Here is a 20,412-nt window from a genome sequence, read left to right as displayed (position 1 = left end):
AGAACAAGAATTCGTGATTGGCAATATGTCTCTATGATCTGCTCAAGAGTATACGTTTATCTAGCCATGTCACGCACAAGAAACCATGAATACTAGAAGTTTGAAATAAAAATAAAAATGGGTTGGATCATCAATAACAGGCATTACCAAATCGAGACCGGTAGCTTGGGGAAATCCTTGAATATAAAAGTGTACAAGTATTGAATTCTACTCTTTAGGGCATTAGCAAAGAAAGACGAAATCACTGCGCGTTTCACCAATTTGAAGCTGGCTCGTCCAAAAAGAAGTACGGGTTTCTTGGCGCTCGACTCATACTTAAAATCTTGCAAGCACAAGGTGCAAGCCAGTCTACTAGAAAACGCTAAACGACTTGTCGAGGCCCGCCATCCTGCTCCGTTACTGACTTCGATGCCGGAAGTTTTGCTGAAACAGTGCATGCTGGGAATACGCAATGGAATGGTACGTTTCGAAAAACAAAAATAATATGTAGTAATTGTACCTATGCTTGCCTCGCACTTCTCATAACCTTGGAAATTATTAGAACTGGTGTCCAGGAGGTGCTCTCTGCTCTTGAGCGCCTGCAGTTTCCTTGCAGGTGCCTCAACAAAAAAAGAAAAGCCGGCGGTGGTCGCCTTTTCTGCGCAGCACCGCAGAGGTTTTCTTGATTACACAGAAAATGTAGCTGATTCTGTTCCGCTGTCAGGTGGTAGAGAATATATAGGTCGAACTGGCAAGTGCCGAAATGAAAGATTAAAAGAGCACTATTATTACGTCAAGTCAGCCATTTACGGGCATTTTGGAGAACATTGCTTAAATCGTGGAGCGGGACCACATTTCAACAGTATGAAAGTGTTTAGTCATTCCTCTGACAATATAACTAGGTTAATAGCCAAATTAGCAAATATACATCAACTCTATGGCGCACGTGTAAGCGTGGCGTCCCTGACGATGACTAAAAAAAGAGGAGGTTTCTTGGTGTGCATTTCGAGGAATAAGACGTGCCGATTAAGCGGCCTGCATCGACACGTTGTATCTGTTTTTTTTTTTGTTTTCGGGTGTCACGTGTTTAATATATATTTCACACACTTCCGAAAAAAAACTTGTAAGTCGGCACAGGAGTGTATCCCCTTCTTGTCTCGTCCTCGTCAGATCGGGCTGTTATTCGTTCACTCAAGATAAACATTTCCTCTTCACAACTTCCTCCGTGCGTTGCGCAACATAATAATACTACAGTTCGCGAGTGCCCTTTTCCTAGCCAGAAACAATGATTTACATTGTGCAGCGCTCCAATTGGACTTGTGGCTGCCAAATGTTTCTGTTCTTTTATAAAATTTAGGAAATGCCACAGACCCCGGCAGATTTCCAAAAAGACTGGAGAGTGAGTTCATAAAAGCATGTAGAAATATTAGAAGCTTATTGGCATACTTCGTCTTGTAATAAATTCCACCTCCTGTCAGAATGAAAACGGCGATTACGGCTGACTGCCAGACGAGAGCGTACTCGTCGACCATGAGTAGAATATAAGCATGCTGTTTATTGCATCTATTCCTGAGGAAAGATTCGAGAATAATTTTTGGGGCAGGAAGGATTTTGTCTTTTTGTGAAAAAAACCCTTTACTGCGGTGCTTCCAGAAAAAGCTTCTGCATTCACTTTCGGAAGTGGTTTCACCCGCTATCGTGCGTTGATCACATATTGTTAGTGTTCGTCGTAAAACATTCAGCCATTGTTGGTCACTATTTTCGCTTGCAGCCATGCCCACTGCAGGCGCGATTCCTCATGCAGCCCGACAGGCGTTTCTGTCCTTAAACATTACTGTGAGCAAAGCTGACGCCTAACAAGAACGCCCCCCGCTCCACTAGCATGCAGAGGGATCCCATCAACACAAAATGCTTTAATCACCGCGTAACCAGCCTAAGATGAGGGGACCCAGGAAGGCCCAGCTGAGTAACTTTTGAGACAATGTATATGTATTTTGTGTCCCCTCTAGAAACCAGCACCCTGCGTACAAATATATTAAAAATGCACTGGTAAAAACATTATTATGGTTGTGAGGTTCTGTACAATCAAGCAATACGTCCTTGTAAACAAAGACAGCGAGTGACGAGAAAGTAATAGCTTAGCATGCCAAAGAAGCATTTTAGGAAAAAAATGTTTTATTCTCAAAATGAGGACGTCACACTAAGTAAAACTAATAACATGTTAGTTAATATTAATGAAGCTCTGTCTATCCTGATGTTGGCTAAACTTATCAACTCCAGTGAAACCATCCATACCTTTTGCATAAAAAAAATGTTGCAAAAATAAACGTCACTCAAACATAGTGGCTACACGAAGAGTTCCACCGGCTATAAAGCCAGGCGCTTCAATATATTTTCACGAATACTTTAGAGATCTGTCCCTATCAATAGAACGGCTGATGGCGAAGAGCTTGGTGAGTCACCCGATAATAGAGACAGCTCAGGATTTTCACTCTAGTGAATCCTTCTCGAGCGGTAATTGAGGTGCACGACTTGAAATATTTTCTTTCTCTCGAAAGCCCACTGCCCCATATTGCATTCGCCTGCCTCCAAAGTTGGAAGGATATGAAAATTGCATTTATATCTTTAGGGAAAAGGCAGGATGTCTGGAAAGCGCGTCCTGAAAGCGCAACTTTGTCGCCCAATATGGTGGACGGGTCCTGCCACTCGAGAATCCTGTTCACACTAACTACGCCTACGAAGGAGGAAGTTGCAACGCTGCACCGTAGGACAAGATGAGAACGACGTAGATGCTGTTTACTCACTGTCCATGTCCGCTGCCGATTGGGAAACACCAGCGTTCGCGTTTCGCCTTGAGGCACTTACTCGTGTGCCGATGTCTCCTTGCTTAACAGATTCATTCTGTAAATCCCTTACATTTTCTTCAGAAATCAGAGGCACATCAGTAACTGTGATTTCCCGTAGTGTGAGTGGTACCTGCGGTTCGCTGACAGTGGCTAACGCTGAAAGGTAAGCTACTGCCTTGTTCCCAACTTCTACACAGTACGTCTTATCGTCGACAACTGACGCACTGTCAACATTAAGTATGCCTGTTGGAAGACATATGCCCATGTCGTTGACAGCAGATGACGTTAGACTCTTGCCACTTGATTTTTCCGCCGCCGCAGCCATTGTGCCGTGGGTACTGAGGCCCTCTACCTTAGGAACCGACTTTTCCCCTCCGTATGCTTCACAATGAGGCAAGGCAGTTGAGGAGAAGGGAGTCCCTGACGCCACACAAGTTGCTTTCGTGGACTTCTTGTGAAAATGCTCGAGGTGGTCTAGACAAATTGCTTCAAACTTGGGCTCGTCTCCTCCAATGTCAGTGCTTTCGCCTGCAGATTCGCACGAAAGAACTCTGCTCAGGCAATGTCCAATCGATTCGCTCTTGCAGGGATCAACGCATCTCGTTCTCTCCATTGTAAGCTTCTCTTCAGCTTTTCCCACTTTACCGACGTCACATTCCTCATCAGGAGTGGAGCCACGCCTGAAGGTAGCTGTAGGCAGTGTTCCGGGTTCAGGTCTCAGAGGTGCCGTTCGCTTGCTTCCACTTAGCTTAACGGCTGAAGTGCCGCCAGCTGCCTGTACTACGGTCCCATCTCCGCACTTAGCTTTTCTTTTTCCTCTGTCAGATGGGCTACGTGCGCTTTGCGTTGTGGTGCATCTGTAATGTGCCTCTCCGTCTGTCTTCTGGTGCACAAGTTCGAGAGCTTTGATGGCAGCTGGTAGGAGGCCTACTTTACACTCAGCTCGGTGTTCCACGACCTGCCATTGGGGCAACGTCCTTTCGCATCTGCAACACTTCGTCTCGCCGTTGGAGCAGCGTTCCAAGAAGTGCTGCTTCAGAACTGAAAGGCGTCCCTCAAACTGGCATCCGAAATCGGCGTTGAAGCAGCGCACTGTATAATCAGCCAAGTCCAATTCGTTGAAGCACAATGAGGCGGCATCCTCGAAGCAGATCCGCTTGCTGTCGATGGGACAAGTGAGGCCCAAGCCTTCTATTCTAATTCTGCACATGGGGCAGATAACATGCGAGCAGAGGGTCAGCTTTACACTGCTGGAGAGAACGCCGCAGACGCTGCATACGTTCCTGGCGGGGTAGCGACCGACAAAGTGCAAAGGCCTCCAGTCGAGAAACTCACCGAATCCAGTGAGCCGGAAAACAAAAGTTTGCTTCAATTCACGGCGGGCCATTTTGCAACCAAGGAGAAAGACGACCAACTGACAAAGGACGCAAAGCATGAATTTACTCAGGAAAAGCCTTCACCACATGCACAGATATGGGGGTCACATGACATACGCCAGCTCACTGTCGTCTTGTTTCTTGTTTATCTGAGTTTTAAACGATAACTTTCTGTTTGCAAAGGAATGTGTCAGCGGTTCCTTCAGTTGTTGTACAGAAAGTTATCAACCTTGTGTACAGCCTGACAAGCGCGACGAAATCAGTGCTCTCCGAGCTTTGCCAGTTTGTCATCTATGGCAATGGTTGATGAAGTGAGAGCTAGATGGGCGCACTGTGTAAGCAAGCATTCCTTTGAGACCAATTTCCAGGATTCTCATTGTGTGCAACTATGCAGAGCTCACTGTTACAATATTCCTAAGCATCTGCAGCGTTTGCATCTGCGCGCACAGACAGAGATTGCTTGTCATAAATGGGGAGGTTGGTATCATAAAATTGTGGTGGGAGGGCGCAATACTTCCAATAAAGGTGCAGTTTACTTCAAATGCGTAATAGGGCACTCATAAGCGATCCTAATATGTACTTTCAAAAGATGAAGCGCTAACAGTGAAAGCACACTAAAAAGGAACAAAGACAGGACAAAGCGCTATTGCAACTGTTTATCGATGTCAAAGGCGGCTGGTTATATAGCCATAGTAGAGTGTTCTATTAAACGTAGAAACCCTTTTGTGAAGTGTTAAGAAGCGGTCGTATACCGCATACCGATGAAGTGTGGGAAAGAGTATATCGGCCAAACCGGCCGTTGTATAACTGAACGCCTGCGGGAACATAAGCTTTCATTGAAAAATGGATAAGGCTCAAACTTGCCGCTTCATAGCAAGGCCTGCGGAAATGAGAATAAGCAACAATAATGATGCAACAATCATGTTTAAAAGCAAAGATTCTGTGGCGCGTGAATCGTTGGAGCCCAGACAGAATAAGATAAGAAGGGAAGCCTGTGTCAGCACCCCGTCTCCGAATACTTACACAAATGAAAGCATGTTTTTAGATAAGTTTTAGATTTTCATTAATCCTAATTCCCTTCATATACATCTCCAGTGGTCTCGCGCGTGCGCATTCACACAATCAGTGCTCCCTCTTTTTTTCTTCCCCCTCTTCCCATGGCTATATATTCGGCCGCCTTTGACTTCAATAAACAGTTGCAAATAGCGCCTTGTCCTGTCTTTGTCCTTTCTTAATGTGCTGTCACTGTTGGCGCTTTACCTTTTTCAAGCTATGCACCAACTAGCCCCACAACGTGTTTTACTGCAAATATGTACAATAACAAGGTCATTAGTGAGTGAGTGAGTGAGTGAGTGAGTGAGTGAGTGAGTGAGTGAGTGAGTGAGTGAGTGAGTGAGTGAGTGAGTGAGTGAGTGAGTGAGTGAGTGAGTGAGTGAGTGAGTGAGCGAGTGAGCGAGTGAGCGAGTGAGTGAGTGAGTGAGTGAGTGAGTGAGTGAGTGAGTGAGTGAGTGAGGAAACTTAATTTCAGCTCCGGCGAGGACGCGAACTCGTCGCGAACCCGGCTAGTCTCACGTCGGGACCGGCAGCTCTAGCCCACCGGCCCGGTCGCGGGCACGCCGGACAGCCAGGATTTGCTTTTCTAGAGCGGGGCTACGCAGGAGCGAGTTCCACTCCTCCTTGATGAACTTGGGGCATGTCGACCCGCACTCCCAGAGCATGTGCGCTAGAGTGGAGGTCTGCCCGCAGGACGGGCAGGCGTCGTCGCGATATACGTCGTGGTAAGCCTCGTGGAGTACGGACAGACACGGATATGTGCTGGTCTGTAGAAGTCTACGCGAGACGGCTTGCGCCCTATTCAACTTGGGGCGAGGGGGTGGAAAGACCCTTCTAGACATGTAGAAGAATTTAATAATCTCGTTGTGAGTAGCGGGAGCGTCCCTGTGGCCGTAGGGAGGAGGGGAGTCGGTGCTTCTTGCAGAGGAAGCGCGGTCGGTGAGGTCACGCGCAGCCTCGTGAGCAGACTCATTGAAGTTCGGGGGAGCACCCTCGACCGACCCGAGGTGAGCGAGAAACCAGTGGATTGAATGATGCGTGAGAGCATATGAACTCGAGCAGCTAAGAAGGCGAGAAGCTTGCTTGGTGATGCCCTTTTGAAAAACCCTAACTGCCGTTTTCGAATCGCTTTAGATCTATAGATATAGGACAGGACCCACGACCGTCTATCAGGGCGAGGGCGATCGCGGTTTGCTCGGCGACTCCGGGGTCTCAAGGGCAAATGGAGGCGCTATTGGAAATCTTGCCGCTGGAGTCGACCACAACGACGGCAAAGGCCTTCCCATCGCTGTACTCCGCGGTGTCGACGAAGCTTGCTCTAATGTCTCTTTGCTTGATCTGTTTGAGGATCGCTGCTGCTCTGGCCTTGCGTCTGGCCTCGTTGTGGACGGAATGGACGTTTCGGGGCACAGAGGCCACTACGGACTTGTCTCGAATGCACCTAGGGATCGGGGAACTGACCATCGGGAATCCCGAAGGGTGGTAACCCAGCTCTTCGAGGATGTGTTTACCTGCCGCTGTGGTGCTCAGGCGCCCGCGTTCTTGGGCTTCGGCAATCTCGTCGGTGGTGTTTTGCACCCCCGGCTTGAGGATATCCTCGGTATGGATCCTGATGGGTAACCCGAGAGCCCTCTTGACTACTTTGCGGATGTGAGCGTTGAGCTTGTCTCGTTCCGCTCTGAGCCAGTTGTGCATAGAAATCGTGTACGTGAAGTGGAATAGTACGAAGGCATTGATGAGCATGAGGAGATTGTTTTCCTTCATGCCTCGGTGCCGGTTAGCAATTCTGCGAACGAGGCGGAAAGCGTTGTTCATCCTTGCGATGATCTTGCGAAGAGCCGTTCCGTTCCCGCCGTTAAATTCGACAAACATGCCCAGGACCCGAATAACGTCCACCCTGGGTATCACCCCCCCCCCCTCCCCCGTCACAAGTGCGAAGAGGGGTGCTGCTTTCGGAGACTAGCTTCCAAACTTTTGGTCTGCCTACCTTCTCTTTTCTGTAAAGCAGAAGCTCCGACTTGGTGGGGAAGCATCGAAGTCCGTTGGGAGGAGATACTCCTCGATCACATTGACCGCCTACAGCATGACTTCGACTCTGCCCTCGCAGCCGCCGGAGCACCATAAGGTGATGTCGTCGGCGTATATTGTGTGCTTGACGTCCTCGACGCGTGCCAACCTCTCGGAAGGACCAATCATACAGATGTTAAACAGTGTGGGGGAGACGACAGCGTCCTGAGGAGCGCCCCGCCCTCCGAGGAGCACATCGTCGGAGCGGAAGTCCCCAATGCGAAGCTTGGTCTTCCTGTCCGTTAGAAAAGAAAAGACGTAGTTGTGGGATCTGGAACCGAGACACAGGTCTGAAATGGTATTTACGATGAAGGTGTGGAGCACGTTCTCGAAAGTCTTCTCGAGGTCCAGACCGAGCAGAGCCTTCACGTCTCTTGAACGGCCATCCACAATCTGATGCTTGATTAGTTTCATGCCATCCTGCGTCGAGAGTCCGGCGCGAAAGTCGATCATGTTGGACGTGTAAACCTCGTTGTCTTCGAGGTACCCGTCGAGCCTGTTGAGGATGACTTGCTCCATGACTTTGCCGACGCAGGAGGTTAGAGAAATCGGCCTTAGGTTCTCGATGTTCGGGGCCTTGCCGGGCTTGGGAATGAGCACCGTGCGGGATATCTTCCAATCTGCAGGAATAACGCCGCTCTTCCAGGACTCGTTGATCTTGTCGGTCAGAAAGACGATCGACGTGTCGCCGAGGTTTCTCAACATTCTGTTGGTGACTCCGTCCGCACCCGGCACAGACTTGCGGTTGAGCGCGAAGATGGCCTGTCTGAATTCGGCAACGGAGACGTCTTGTCCAGCTCGGGGCGTGGATGGCCTTGGTAGTCCGGGAGTTGGGTCTCCGGATCTCCGTCGCGACGGACGGGCAGATACTTCTGTATGAGTTTTGAGACGAGTTCATCGACCGTGTGAGACCTGTTGGCTTCGTGAAGAGCCCGGGCCAACGTACGCCTCTGCTTTGACTTCGAGCCACTTTCGTCGAGAAGGTGCTTCAGCATACTCCAGGATTTCCTGTTGCGCATCTGTCCGTCGCTGGATTTGCAGAGCTCGTCCCACTGCTTCTCGTATAGCGCGTTGCAGTGGTCATCGATGACCTTGTTTAGCTCCGAGATCTTCTTTCGGAGTCTGCGATTGAGCCTTTGACCCTTCCAACGGCACAGCAGGGCGTTTTTGGCCTCGATCAGGTGGGCGAGTCTGCTGTCTATCCGCTCGACTTCGAGATCGGTTTCCACTTTCTTGGTGGCCGCGGAAGCGTCGTGCTGGACGCCTTCGCACCATTCTTCAAGAGTGGCGGGTGCCCTGGCTTTGCCGGGTTTTTCGCGAATCTTGCGAAAATGGTCCAAATAGATGAACGTGAATTCCCTGACCCTTCTCCGAGACACCTTGAAGTTGGTCTCGAGAATTCCCAGCCCACGTCCTCAACGTTCCTGACGAAGGCGAGGTCGGGTGTCGAGTCCCGAGTGACGGGGTTGCCGATGCGCGTAGGAAAATCCTTGTCAGTGACCAGAGCGAGGTCCATCTTGTTGGCGTCTTGCCACAGGTTGCGCCCCTTGGTAGTGTCGTAGACGTAACCACAGATGCCGTACGGTGCCTTGAAGTCGCGGACGACGACCAAGGGTTGAGGGTCGGCCAAGTCGGTAGTTTTCTTGAGGATGGTCTTGTACTGCTGGCGCGAGTCCCTGGGGTTGCTGTAGATATTGAGGAACCAGACCAAGTGTTTCTGTTCTTACAGTATGCTTTCACTGGCGTCCGCAGCATGCCTAATATGTGTTTCTTCTTATTTTCCATTTAGGCTCCTTCCATATAAATGGCCCATGCTTATTCTGACAGATTCGCAAAATTGTCGCACGCCCAGTAGCATATACTCAATGGCCAAATCAAAGGAAATCAAGTAAATAAAAGAATGTCATGAATATAATGTTCTATTTCACTAAGGGGTCGGTGAGCTTTACAGATACATATGAGCCGACGATATATGTTACAACTTTACGTTAGATTCTGTTACGAATCACAACGATAGGTTACCAAAATAAGCGGAACTCACTCAGGCTCACTAACAAATAATCTTTTTTGCTTAGGACTAACTCTACTCAGCCGGGCTCCCTCAGACTCAGACTGACAGATCGTTCTGAGTCTCAGTGAGTCGACTCAGATTGATCGAATGAACGACTGATTGCCTTTTATTTAACCCGCCGTGGTTGCTCAGTGGCTATAGTGTTGGGCTGCTAAGCACGAGGTCACAGGATCGAATCCCGGCCACGGCGGCCGTATTTCAATAGGGGCGAAAACACCCGTGTGCTTAGATTTAGGTGCACGTTAAAGAGCCCCAGGCGGTCGTAATTTCCGGAGTCCCCCACTACTGCGTGCCTCATAATCAGAAAGTGCTTTTGGCACGTAAAACCCCGTAATTAGCATTATTATTATTGCCTTTTGGTTATTTATTTATCTATTTGTTTGTTTATTACTAAAAGTTTGTTAACACTAAGTGGATCCATAACCCTAGGCTAGTTAGGAGCTAAAAATATTTTGCAATGGAAGTTCGGACAGGCTAAACATTATTGCACAATATGAAATATACAATCATCATCATCAGGCAATTTTTTATGTCCATTGCAGGACCAAAGTCTCTCTCCCTGTGATCTACAATTACACCTGTTCTGTGCCAACTGATTCCGAATTGCGCCTGCGAATTTCCTAATTTCAACACCCCACCTAGTTTTCTGCCGTCTTCGACTGCGCTTCCCTTCTCTTTGCACCCATTCTGTAACTTAAATGGTCCGCCGGTTATCCATCCTACGCATCACATCGCCTGCCCAGCTCCATTTTTTGCTCTTAATGTCAATTAGAACATTGGCTATTCCCGTTTACTCTCTGATCCACACCGCTCTCTTCCCGTCTCTTAAAGCTATATACGCCTAAGATTTTTCGTTCCATCGCTCTTTGCGCGGTACTTAGCTTGTTCTCAAGCTGCTTTATAACTCTCCAAGTTTCCGCCCCATATGTTAGCACCGGTAGAATGCAGTGATTGCACACCATTCTTGTGCACCGAATGCACTCCAAGCCATTGTTATTCTTCTGTAAATTTCCTTCTCTTGTTCATAGTACCTCTAAGTAATTGACCTAGGTAGACGTACTCCTTCGCCGTCTCCAGAGCTGACTGGCGATTCTTGACTGGTGAACTCTTGTTCCCTTGCCAGGCTATTGAACATTATTCTTGTCTTCTGCATATTAATCTTCAACCTCCCTCTTACACGTTCTCTATTAAAGTCCTCGATCATTTGTTCTGCTTAGCCCCACTGTTGCTGAACAGGACCACGTCCTCTGCAAACCGTAAGTTGCTGAGATATTCACCGTTGATGCCCACTCCTAAGCCTTTCTAGTTTAATACTTGCTTGAATACTTCTTCCAAGCATGCAGTGAATAGCATTGGAGAGATTCTGTCTGCTTGCCTGACCCCTTGCTTCATAGGTATCTCGCTACTTTTCTAGTAGAAAATTAAGGTAGTTATGGAATGTCTGTAGATATTCCCCAAGATATTCACTGACCCCTTGCTTCATAGGTATCTCGCTACTTTTCTAGTAGAAAATTAAGGTAGTTATGGAATGTCTGTAGATATTCCCCAAGATATTCACGTATGCCTCCTATACTCCTTGATTACGTAGTGCCTCTATGACTGCAGGGATCTCTACTGAATCAAATGCATTCTTATAATTTATGAAAGCCCTATAGAGCGGTTGATTGTACTGAGCAGATTTCTCGATTACCTGATTAACAACATGGATGTGATCCATTGTAGAGTATCCCTTCCTGAAGCCAGGCTGTTCTCTTGGTTGAGTGAAGTCAAGTGTTGCCTTTATTTTATTGGGAATTGCATGGTGACTATTTCATACAATGCTGAAAATGAGCTAAGATGGCTATAACTTTTTCAATTCTTAATGTCTCCCTTTTAGTGGATTAGTAAAATTTGGGCATTCTTGCAGTTCTCTGGAACACTTGAAGTTGTGAGACATTGCGTATAAAGGGCCGCAAGCTTTTCAAGCATGATTTCTCCCTCGTCTTTGAATAAATCGACTGTTATTCCATGTTTTCCTGTCGCGTTTCTCCGGGTAATGTCTTGCAAGGCCATTCTAACTTCATCGCTAGATATAGAAGGAGCCTATGTGTGCTGTTCATTATTACTTCGAATGAAGGTAGTGTGGTTGCTCTGGATAATATACAGTATATACAGGGCGTCCCAGCTGACTTTAGCGAGAGTTCTAAAATATGCGAATGACACGTAGCTGGGCAGAACCAAATTAATGTTGTTTGCTGCCGCTTGTAGATACTCAAATTATCTTTTTAATTCCGCCTAATTAGATAATTAGTTTTAATTATTTCGTGAACTTCTCAAATATTATACTTATATGAAAAGCACCAATGAGAAAATTGTACAGCGACATGCAAAACTCCAGCCACAGCTTTCTGTTGCTCAGTACGTGCTACATAAGTATTTTTTCGAGCGTGAAAGAAGGCCGCAAATGTGCGCAAAATTGCCGCGAGAGCGGCCACTCGAGGCACGTTGCGTGCCTTTTATGTAGCGCTTATGTAGCGCTTTTATGTAGCACGTATTGAGGAACAGAAAGCTGTATCAGGAGTTTTTCGTGTCGCTGTACAATTTTCTCATTGATACTTTTCACCTAATTATAATATTTGAGAAGATTATTATTTAAATAAGAATAATTATCTAATTAGGCGGAATGAAAAAAAAAGGTATAGTATCTCCAGGCGACGGCAGACAACATCCCCAGTCATCACTTTCACAGGAGCACGAGACATGCGCTGCACGTCACCAGACCACTCTAGCATCAATCTTTTAAAACCTACCAACGGGCAGAGGCATGCTTTGTACTTCCCATTTAATGGGGATGGATAAAAGCAGATAAAAACCCAGCTGAGTACCTGAAACGTGTCTCTTTAAAACCACAGTCACACACACGAAGTCTGTCGTCTCCACTGTATCCCGACCACGTAGCTGGGGCGCGATCGGAGATATTTTGTTCGATACGCGTTCTGTTCAGTTGCTGCAACGTCACAAAGTTGCAGTATGCAAAATTTGTGACAGTGGGGTGGAGAGAGCAGCCAATCAGGAAGCGGTGACCTCCCCGGAAGTTTGCCTCCGTCGTTTGTCGTCTGCTTGCAAACAGTATACTACAAAGCCAAATGTTTCTCGTCTTCAATTGAATGAAATCTTTATCTAAAAAACTGTATTTTTTCTTCTCAAGCCCAAACACGTTTTCAAATAGTAGTACGTGTGACTACAGCAATTTATAACTTTTAGGTCCTTTGCGTCGTCCCTAGGTGGTGTCGCGCACAGCGAGAAGGAAAAAGAAAAAAAATACGACGGGAAGAGTGGCGGACTTTTCAAGAGGCAGCGACAACATCACAGTGGCTCGCTGGCACCGATGATGTTGTCGATTTCTCTGTACAACCAACGAATTATTTGTTTCGAGAAACAAAAACGACACCGGAATTCACTTTCTGCCATTTCTTCAAACGCGTTTCGCACCGCCACACGCTCTCCTCCTTCCTCTAGAAACGCCAGCGCAACAACCTAAGTTTCCAACGGAAGCGCCATTTTCTAGAAATAAACTATGGATGGGATTCAAACGTGCCATTCCGCAGCCGAAAAGGCCGCCTGTTGGATCCAATCCAATCCACCAGACGCGCCATGCGAAGCCGTATGATCGCTCCAAACTTCTCAACTCCCGTCGCGTTCGGACGAAATGCTCGGTGGGCAGATGATTGACAGGAGCGTGTCGTCATTTTGACGTCACCAAAAACGGGGCGGCGCCCCGCGGCTGGCGACGTCGGCGCGGAGTAGGCCAATCGCGCGCGCCGGTAACCGAACGAACGCGCCGAACAACCATCTCCGATCGCACCCCTGCAATCAACACGTTGTTGTATAGCTTTTAGAGCCACTTGCGGTCATATTTGGTAAGTACAGTCGCTTCGCCTAAGTATACTTACAGGGTGCTAAAATTGCATCAACACATCTAAGTGCTTTCGTACACGCGAATCTCGTGAAAGGTGACGTATGCATTGATAATCAATACATCGGCACGGCGTAATGCTACGTAACTATAGATATTCATTTCGTCGTCAATTTCATACGTTCAATGATCCCCTCCTGACTACCATGTTTTCATTTGTTACCGCTTCGACAAAACGTAACAAACTCACCTCAAGCAGCCTGTTGCCGCGAAAGCTGATGCACGCTGTGGAGCCCGACCAGGAAAGAACGGAGCAAAGAACGTTCTTCCCTGCAGTACCTAGGTAAAGCCACATATTTAAGGAGCAAAATTCCCCAGATTTTCTCTCTCGCAACTGCTTGTCCTCGCGCGTGCACACAAATACCAGGTAACTATGAAAAAGAACATCGTGTTGCACTGTCTTTCATACCGACTTTTGCATCATCTCACTTTGATCGAGGGAGTTGTCAGGGGGGGCATTGGTTAGCACATTCGACTTGCTGGTTTGACCGCGCCTGTTCAGAGCCTGTTTGTGCCAGTTACGGTGCGGTGCCACGCCGTACGGGAAGACAGGCCTCACGAGCATGCTCGTACAGATTTACACATGTCGCGTGCGCTACTTGTGCCTCGGTGTTTTCTGGTTTGATTGCTGCACTGGAAGTTAAGCTGTGTGACGCAAAAGTGTACCATCGACGCAGGATATGCCGCTGGTGCGTGCCGAACTCTCGTAGCAACTACAACAGGACCGAACTACGAGTTTTTTTTCCTTTCGAAATGACCGCATAGTCAAGTGGCAAAGGCCAATCCTACTAGATGACACAGACATTCGTACGGTGCACCATCGCAAGATGTGTCATCGCAGTTTGCTCGCCATCTATTGTCATCTTTCTCACAAGGTGCGCACCTATTGTGATTGCTCCGGTAGCGGGACCGTGCCGTGAGCGATGTCGATATTTCTATTCTGCTGCGTCCTCGAATTGTTATTTGGGTGCTACTCGTACCAGTGAACTTGAAAATATGAGGGCACGAAATATGATGATTGAAATCGGGAAAAGCAGCCTGCAGAGTCATCAGCTGTTCGGTCTTTAAAAAAAATGACTATTTTTTCCACGGTGAGAAAAGAGTTCATGCAATCCATCCACTCTGTTACATGCCGCGGCTGGAAATGTCTTATTTCCGGCTTAGCTACTTCACAATTTCTTCGTACTGCACTTGGGTCAGAATATACAAAACACATGGAGGTTGACAGCTTGGTACGTGTCAAATGACTTTCAACCAATCTTTAAGGACACAGTTTGTCATGGCGCAATGAAAAGCTCCCCCTGGGTAGTGTTTACATCTGCAGCGGTTACTTCCAAAAGAGCTTAAATATTTTGTAAGCAGAATTTCTCGATCTCAGCAGCCCAAAAAAAGAAAGAGGCCCTGCTTCAGCAATGCTCAGATATGAGAACGATGCCCATAGCCCGCCTCGCAAATTGTTAACGCCGCCGGTCGTTCTGCTTTCATGAGAGTCAGTGCAAGTGTGGTTAACCACGCAGCTGGCAGTGCTTCCACGCCTGTGGTTGAATGATTATTTAATTCGTGACTTTCCGATGGCACACTTAAAGAGCAAGGAAAAAATTGTTGAATTTTGCTGGACGAAGAACGGCAGGATTTTTCCAAAGAAATCCGAAGGGGCGTCGCTGGTCAGAGCAGTTACGAAATCTGATCTTGTTAAATTGTTTGAGTACGAACTGTTGCGGCTTTCTTGTCACTGCTAACTTTTCCGAAGCTCAGAAATCTTTATCTGAGCTGCGGGGAAATGCTTTGCGTATAGGCCATGTCGATATAAGTGGCGTTAAGAAACATTGGGACCAGTTCATTGCTTCAACTTCAAGTGTCCGCTCTTTTTTTGTGTGTTTTTGTCTTGACAGAAATAAACATCTCATTGCAACATATTCTGCCAGATTATCAAATGTTTTCATACACAGGTCCTGTAGGAAAAGGGCGAGGCATCGCTATTTTCGATACAAATAAGTGGTCAGTTTCGCAACTGTTGCCTTCTTTCACGCTGAAGCGGCTACGCTTCGCTTGAGCACTCCCGAGCCGCCGCTTACCATCTTCGCAGTCTATCGCTGCCGCGCTTCTACACGCGGTTGTTTCGGTCTGACCTAGATACTACTGTATTCTTTTTATTTCAACATACCTTACAGGCCCCTAGCGGCATTGTGTAAGCTTGAAGAATACACTCAAAGATTATACAATAATTAGAATACATATGTGAATATATATACGAAAAATATAGAGTAACAGATGCGCTAACATAATGCGGTGTTAAAACTGTACAAAGGACAAACCGAATGCTTTCGAACGGGAGAGGTCAGTGAACAAGTCACTTTCACAAATTAAAATATAATCAATGGAATCACAGAGCAAGCGTGACATATTTGTCTCCAACAAAACAGTAGTTAACGGACAGTAGCAAAATAGCACCATTGGTAGTTTAGCTCCGATACATCCGGCAGATCAGGCTGCCGGATGTACCGGAAGTTTATTCCACGTTAACGTATTAAAAACGGAACTCGTCTGCTTTAAAAAAAATTATGGGGTTTTACGTGCCAAAACCACTTTCTGATTATGAGGCACGCCGTAGTGGAGGACTCCGGAAATTTCGACCACGTGGTCTTCTTTAACGTGCACCTAAATATAAGTACACGGGTGTTTCCGAATTTCGCTCCCATCGAAATGCGGCCGCCGTGGCCGGGATTCGATCCCGCGACCTCGTGCTCAGCAGCCCAACACCATAGCCATTGAGAAACCACGGCGGGTATCGTCTGCTTTCGAAGGCCTTAAGAAAGAGTACAGCCGATTAAGGAAACAATATTGCTACACGCGTGTGGTATTTGATTGTTTGAACGAGGCGCGTGGGCACCATCAGTCGGGAAAAGAGGAGGAAGAAGGAACTGGGCTGGCGCTGTGAATCTAACCGGTTAGCGCTGCAGCCGCTGTTGTAAATATAACCTGTAAATAAGTGCTCGTCTTCCTGACTCGTCCTTCGCGCAACATTGTGGTGGAGGTGGAACGTTCCCCGTCCTGACCACGGAGCTCTGAAGCGGCCGCACGGTCGTCTTCTCAGCCATGGAACCACCCCGTCGTCACCTACACTTGCGGCGCCAACCACAACGTACGTTAGGGTTCCTAGTCTCCGTGATCCTTGGACATTCTCCCCCTAAAACGACGTTGACGTCGAAGACTGGCTCTGCATGTTTGAGCGTGTCAGCCAAAGCCACCACTGGGACTCTACCATCCTGCTTGCCAATGTGATCTTTTATCACACGGACGGGACACCGCGTGTCTGGTTTCGCACCCATGAGATCGAGCTCTCCAGCTGGGACGTTTTCAAAGAGCGGCTTCGCGACCTATTTGGCAACCCGTCTGGTCGCCAACAGGCTGCGCGAAAAGAGCTTGCCACCCGTGTGCAGTCGTCGCCCGAATCCTATGTCTCCTACACATAAGAAGTGCTCGCGCTTCGCCGGAAAGTCGACGAGCACATGACCGAGGTTTATAGGGTGGGCCATATCCCAAAAGGCATCGCGGACGACGCCTTCAATTTGCTCGCCTATAACGACGTTTCTACCGCCGACGCCATCATCAAAGAATGCCGCCGTTTCGAGGTAGCCAAAAGCCGCTGCGTCGTCCCGCAGTTTTCCCGGCTCCCAAACATCCCTGCCACGTCCTCTTGCTCCGCTCTTACCGCCACACGACCATTTCCAAAGAAGGTCACACGTATCGTTCGCCGTGAGATTCGCCGCCCCTTTCATCGACGGCTCCCTGACTGTACCTTTGACCAAGCGGCCCCCACTATTTCCCTTATTCAAGAAGTTATGCGGCAAGAAATTGCAAACATTGGCATCCGAGACTTGACTTCCCGCCTGGTCCTTTGGCGCTTCTGTGGTCTCCGTCGTGTCAGGTTGCCCTGTCACAAAAACTGCTGTCTCGTTACACAGGCTCATACTCAGTGCTTCGTGCCGTGACTCCCGTGACCTACGAGATCGCCCCTGACGTCTCATCTGCCTCCCAGTCCAGTGATAGGGTGCACGCTACACGACTGAAGCAGTATCACCCTCCCAGAGATGACATTTAGACGCTCCGGGACGTCGCTTCTGCCACCGGGGGATTCTGCTACACGCGTGTGGTATTTCATTGTTTGAACGAGGTGCGTGGGCGCCATCACTCGAGAAAAGAGGAGGAAGAACGAACTGGGCTCGCGCGGTGAATCTCACCGGTCAGCGCTGCAACTGCTTTTATAAATATCACCTGTGAATAGTTGCTCGTCTTAAGGACTTGTCATTGGCATAACAATATTACATTATTCGCAATGTAATCCATGTTCTTGCGATCCTGTCGACTACAAGTCATCCGTAAAATATGCCGGTTTGTGTTTTGACAGCGATCTTCATTGAGTTCGCATGTTTCTTATGTTTGTCAGAGGATTCGCTCACTACTGTGTTTACTCTGTAAAATCCATCACCTCATGCCCATATCAGTCAGTAAAATTACAGCGCATGGGTTACGCTACAGTGAAGTCCGATAAGCAATTACTGCCTACTGTGACGGCGCTCTTCGTTGGCCAAAAAAGAATTATTTCACTAATGCTCTCCCTTTTAAAAGCAAGACGTTATGACTCGTGTCTTGACGGCAACACCGACATTTTTTAGGGTATTATCAATGGCAGATTTTCCTTCGGTTTTACTGCATACAATAGCCCTGAGACATTTCTTGGACAATCTCTGGACAATTGGAGAGATATGATCTCTCCAATGCTATTCACAGCGTGTTTACATGAGGTATTCAGAGACCTGGATTAGGAAGAATTGGGGATAAGAGTTAATGGAGAATACCTTAGTAACTTGCGATTCGCTGATGATATTGACTTGCTTAGTAACTCAGAGGACCAATTGCTATGCATGCTCACTGACCTGGAGACACAAAGCAGAAGGGTGGGTCTAAAAATTAATCTGCAGAAAGCTAAAGTAATGTTTAACAGTGTCGGAAGATAACAGCAGTTTATGATAAGTAGCGACGCACTGGAAGTGGTAAGGGAATACATCTACGTAGGACAGGAAATGCCCGCGGATCCGGATCATGAGACTGAAATATTCAGAAGAATAAGAATGGCCTTGGGTGCATTTGGCAAGCATTCTCAGGTCATGAACAGCAGGTTGCCATTATCCCTCAAGAGAAAAGTGTATAACAGCTGTGTCTTACCAGTACTCACGTACGGGGCAGAAACCTGGAGGCTTACGAAAAGGGTTCTACTTAAATTGAGGACGACGCAGCGAGCTATGGAAAAAAGAATGATGGGTGTAACGTTAAGGGGGGGAGGTATAAGAAAAAAGCAGATTGGGTGAGGGAACAAACGCGAGGTAATGACATCTTAGTTGAAATCATGAAAAATAAATGGGCATGGGCAGGTCATGTAATGAGGAGGCAAGATAACCGATGGTCATTAATGGTTACGGACTGGATTCCAAGAGAAGGGAAGCGTATTCCAGAGGGCGGCAGAAAGTTAGGTGGGCGGATCAGATTAAGAAGTTTGCAGGGACAACATGGCCACAATTAGCACATGACCGGGGTAGTTGGACAAGTATGGGAGAGGCCTTTTCCCTGCAGTGGGCGTAGCCAGGATGATGATGATAATGATGATGATGATGGTGTAACTCCCCGTTGCGTTAGACCAAAACGGCGTTACCAAATACCTCGCTTTGCAACAAAATACCGCAAGAGAATGCGCGAATACTATGTTCCGGCGTTTTTTAATTATTTGCCTTCTAACGTGCTGCAGTCCACATCAAAATATAAGCTCAAGGAAGAACTAAAACGTGTGGATTTGAGCGGTTATAACACCATAACGAAATAGATCTCACTTGCATCCTTCTGTATTACGCCTATAGAGAGGCTTTGGTTAAAAATGCGATCAGAAAGTGTGTTTCTGCAAAGGTTTCATTGCAGCATTTGTGGTTCTTTAACTGATTTTGTTGTTTACAATCATGTGCTCATTTTTTGTTGTGCAACGCAAACTAAGCGTGCGGCACGGTGATAATTGTACGCGCCAGATGTGCTTCTAAAACATAAATGTGCGCATATTTATACATGTATTATAGATGCGTATAATGTGTGTATCGATGTATATATACACATTTATTCGATTTTGATATTCATTTTTTTAATTTGTTTATTTCTTTTCCGCTGTTGCTATTGTACCAGCTTGTATGCTGCCTATCTGCGGTGCCAGTCAAACCCAATCTGGCTTTGGCAGGCCTGATGAATGTAGTATGTTTTCAGGAATAATAAAACAGTTGATTTTTATTATTATTATTATTGTTTGAGCATGATAGTAGGAGGCGTCTTGCGCCCACATCGTGTTTTTTTGCATGCTTAAATTTGTGTTTGAATGTGTGCGCTTTATTCTATTAATAATGTATCTTCCAGTTTTGCTGTATCCAGCTTATTTATTAATGTGTTTAGGAATGTAAAACATACCTGTCAAACTAATTTTCATAGCTTGCACGATGTTTATAGTCTATATTCTATGCCCTCTTGTTCTCAGATTTTTTTAGGTTGCGTTATGAAACTACTCATTTGTTGTTATTGTAAACGTCCAGTGCTTTGCACCGAATGAATTGAGCCAAACGTCTGAGACACGAACAGTCTCACATCCATAGAAAAGTATTCTGTTCTCATACGGTATTATCGCGATATTGATGTCATAAATTTTGGTTCTATCACGTACAGCACATTGAAGGCATGACATTTTATATTTGTCTAGCTATATATGAATACTCTCAAGTACAGGTACAGTATATTTCCTACCCGCCGTGGTTGCTCAGTGGCTATGGTGTTAGGCTGCTGAGCACGAGGTCGCGGGATCGAATCCCGGCCACGGCGGCCGCATTTCGATGGGGGCGAAATGCGAAAACACCCGTGTGCTTAGATTTAGGTGCACGTTAAAGAACCCCAGGTGGTCGAAATTTCTGAAGTCCCCCACTAGGGCGTGCCTCATAATCAGAAAGTGGTTTTGGCACGTATAACCCCATAATTAATAAT

The 20,412-nt window shown here is 47.0% G+C and overlaps 1 protein-coding gene across 1 annotated transcript; it reads right to left on the bottom strand.

Annotated features, from left to right (window-relative positions):
* Positions 1-2,169: 2,169 nt before the first annotated feature.
* On the bottom strand, positions 2,170-4,197 carry LOC140218857 (uncharacterized). Its single transcript, XM_072288569.1, has one exon. The coding sequence runs from the start codon at positions 4,033-4,035 to the stop codon at positions 2,776-2,778; it is 1,260 nt and encodes a 419-aa protein (XP_072144670.1). The 5' UTR covers positions 4,036-4,197; the 3' UTR covers positions 2,170-2,775.
* Between the last annotated feature and the right edge of the window lie 16,215 nt (positions 4,198-20,412).

Source organism: Dermacentor andersoni, chromosome 6 (genome assembly GCF_023375885.2).
Source record: "Dermacentor andersoni chromosome 6, qqDerAnde1_hic_scaffold, whole genome shotgun sequence".
NCBI lineage: Eukaryota > Metazoa > Arthropoda > Arachnida > Ixodida > Ixodidae > Dermacentor > Dermacentor andersoni.
This window is presented reverse-complemented; position numbering and strand designations above follow the sequence as displayed.